Source organism: Sinocyclocheilus rhinocerous, unplaced genomic scaffold, assembly GCF_001515625.1.
Source record: "Sinocyclocheilus rhinocerous isolate Xijiao unplaced genomic scaffold, SAMN03320098_v1.1 scaffold769, whole genome shotgun sequence".
NCBI lineage: Eukaryota > Metazoa > Chordata > Actinopteri > Cypriniformes > Cyprinidae > Sinocyclocheilus > Sinocyclocheilus rhinocerous.
This window is the reverse complement of record NW_015636562.1, coordinates 46,351-49,502: the sequence shown is the minus strand read 5'-3', so window position 1 is coordinate 49,502 and position 3,152 is coordinate 46,351. Positions and strand designations below refer to the sequence as shown.

General features: G+C 37.6%; 1 protein-coding gene across 1 annotated transcript in view; it reads right to left on the bottom strand.

The window, feature by feature from the left end:
* Positions 1-3,152, bottom strand: part of cnksr3 (cnksr family member 3) — a 38,727-nt gene that overhangs the window by 17,398 nt on the left and 18,177 nt on the right. Inside the window, exon 4 of the mRNA XM_016562592.1 lies at positions 418-505. Within this exon, the coding sequence (XP_016418078.1) occupies positions 418-505 (88 nt within the window). The remainder of the gene's footprint in view (positions 1-417; positions 506-3,152) is intronic.

The following is a 3,152-nucleotide window of genomic DNA, read 5'->3' as shown; positions in this document are numbered from 1 at the left end:
AGCTGCTTCCGTGTACAACAGTGAGTGCAAGCTAGATTAAATTGATTATTACGTTTAGAGCCGTGTTTTTATTATGGATGGATGCGCTTTATTTAACTTTTTTTGGACTGATGCGCTGCAACACCCGCTGACTGCCATTAAACAGCTTGGAAGATCAAAGACAATTTTTTATATAACTATAAAGAAGAAAGTCATATACACCTAGGATGCCTTGAGGGTGAGTAATTCATGGGCTAATTTTCATTTTTGGGTGAACTAACCCTTTAAGTGATGTCAAATATTTTTTTGACTTTAATAAAAACTACTTAATTTAGATTTTTGGTAACCATTTTTGGGTTAACTTTTTTTTTTCAGTGTGCAGTGAATGTTTGCAAAGCTTTGACTAGGAGATCAAAGCTAATGAACACAGTGACAAACCTTCTGGACAGTTGTGGTCAGTTCCAGACAGAGCTGAATGATCTTGTTTTTGGTTGAAGTGAAATCACTGATTCCTGTCAGGGGAGTCCTGCAGACAAAAACAAAGAGAACAAGTGTAACTCATTCAAAAGCTCATGAGATGTTCACATGTTTGCAAATTCTGGTATGTGTCGTTTCAAGCCCAAACATGCAGTCTACGTATATGTACGTGTGTGTCTGTATGCCAGCAGCCTGCATGACATCACGAGGAAAGATTTAAAGTGTTTTGACTGAACACAAAAACCAAAACAATAGTTGGTGAGACACCTGCCAGTAAAAAATGTGATGCTGAAATTTATTTGCAGTCATTTAAAAACCCTGTCAATGACTTACAAGGCCCTCTGTACTACAACCCATATCTAGTATGACAATACTGTAGCAAGCTTGAACTGTTGTTCTAAATATGTTTTCCAAACATAAGATTTTGGTTGTGGGTTCACTGGAAATGTTAAGTTTTCTTAGCGTGAATAGAACTTTACATGAAGGTTAGCATAACATTGAATTTGTCAGCCTATTAATTTGCCGTTATTTGTTTTCTTTGCGAAAAAAAAAAGTATTCTCATAGCTTCGTAACATTACGGTTGAACCACTGATGTCACATGGACTATTTTAACGATGTCCTTACTACCTTTCTGGGCCTTGAATGTGGTAGTTGCATTGCTGTCTATTAGGGCTGAAACGATTAGTCGACAACGTCGACAAAAAAAAAATTGTCGACAAATATTTTTGCTGTCGAGTAGTCGTTTGATGACCTAATGTAAGAGCCTGCAATAATGCGGTTTGACCAGTGTGGCGCAATAGCGCAAGACTGTCATTCAGCCTTCCTGGATTAGAGGTCTGCACGGGCTTTAAAGTGAAGCCCGTACCCGAGATCGTCTGACCCGACCCGACCCGAGTGGCACAGTTCAATTTAGAGCCCGAACCCGACCCGAACCCGAAATCTTTTTTATTTTCCCACAACGAATAGCCAATTTTAAAAAATGCTGTATTTCACGATTGCATGCAACGGTCAGTAAGCAAATACATGTAAAGAAACAGAATCATTAAGGCTCGGCTAGTTCAGAAGGCAAAAGAAAAACACTTACTAGTTATGAAAGTTTGAACACTAGGTGCAGCGGTCACATAAATTCTGCCGAGTTTTTGAATGGTTGTATAGCCTACGACAAGACGATAATTCTTCCATCGTGCAAATTATGGTCATTTTCGTCAGTTAAAGCTCGTTCTATAAACCCGGGTAGCAGACCTCTATACTGGATGCAGTTCAAGAGAAGAAGACACATCACTTCAGACAGTGTTGCCAAGAATTGGGTTACTTTAACACTGTTGCCGCAGGTTGTTTTTCATGTCTGCGGGTTGAAGCGACCCCAATAACGTGATATTTAGCCCCTGGAATGCGAATTATACCGGGGACCCCCCCCTCGAAATGCGATTGGGCTAGTTTTAAGCTAGTTTTGAGTAGCAATTGGGTGGGTTTTGTTGTGAAAACTTGGCAACCCTGACTTCAAAGCAAACGCCGCCTAACCTGAAGCTGCTGAGTAGTGTAAATATATGCTGTGCGCTTTCCTCTCAATAATGAAATAAACACAACAAAAACTGACAGCGGTGAGAAAGCAGCAGTTAAGAACGCATTTAATTACAGCAATGTGGATGTTTGCACAAGCTCTGCAGTTCGGTACTCTAGTGAAGTCCAGTCACGTCATGTTTATTTATATAGTACTTTCTGAAATAGATAGCCTTAAATTAAGCAGCTTTACAGTATTAAACTTAAAAAACCAGAGTCAGTGTCGCTTTTAGTTGGAATGACATGAGGGTGAATGATTAATGACAGCGTTTTCAATTTTTGGTGAACTAACCATGAAAATGCATTATAGTTTCAATTTATGTTAAATGCAATTAGCTGAACTTTACAGTGCTTTTTGTCATTGAAATATGGTTAACGTGAACTGCTGAGCATTTATGATAAAACTAAAATATACTTTAACATAATTTCTTTGTATGTAATGTATTTAAATACATTTGTAATTACACATTTGTAATGATAGTTTTAGTTTACTACATACACTAACTTAATATATAATTTTAAATAACACACTACAGCTAAAATTTGTTTGTCAACACATGAAAATAAGTGTAGTGCTTTAAAGCAAATTCAAATATTATTAAAACGTTTAAAAACGTACTTTAAAGTAAAACTTGCAAAAGTACACTCTTTAAAAGTGCAATTAAGTGTGTTAAAAAAAGGTAATGAAAGTGTACCGTTTTTAAAAATACACTTTTAAGATTTGAAGTACTCTACAAATGCAGTAAATTGGGGCAAGTTGTCCCATTTTATTGTCAGGTTGAAGTTTAAAACTTAGGATTTGGACAAAACCCCTAAACCTAAGTAATAATAATAGTGATGCTGACAGTACCATTAATAAATGCCTGGCTTATCAAGCGCTAAAGCAGTTTCCATTTGTATATCTTCCACTTTAGTGATATGAAAAGTGAAGTATGTGGTGTTTGTGGTGTTTGTAATGCCATGTGACAGTGGCTACAGCGCACGGGTCATTCTCACAACCTTTCCAGCTAAAAAATCCCATGGTCACTGCCTGACTTCAAAGGAATTCCAGAAAACCGTCTCTGCTCTAAACCCAGCCAGACACTGACCGACAGACTGTCTGCATGGACTTGAAGTCGGCCAAAAAGTGCACAGA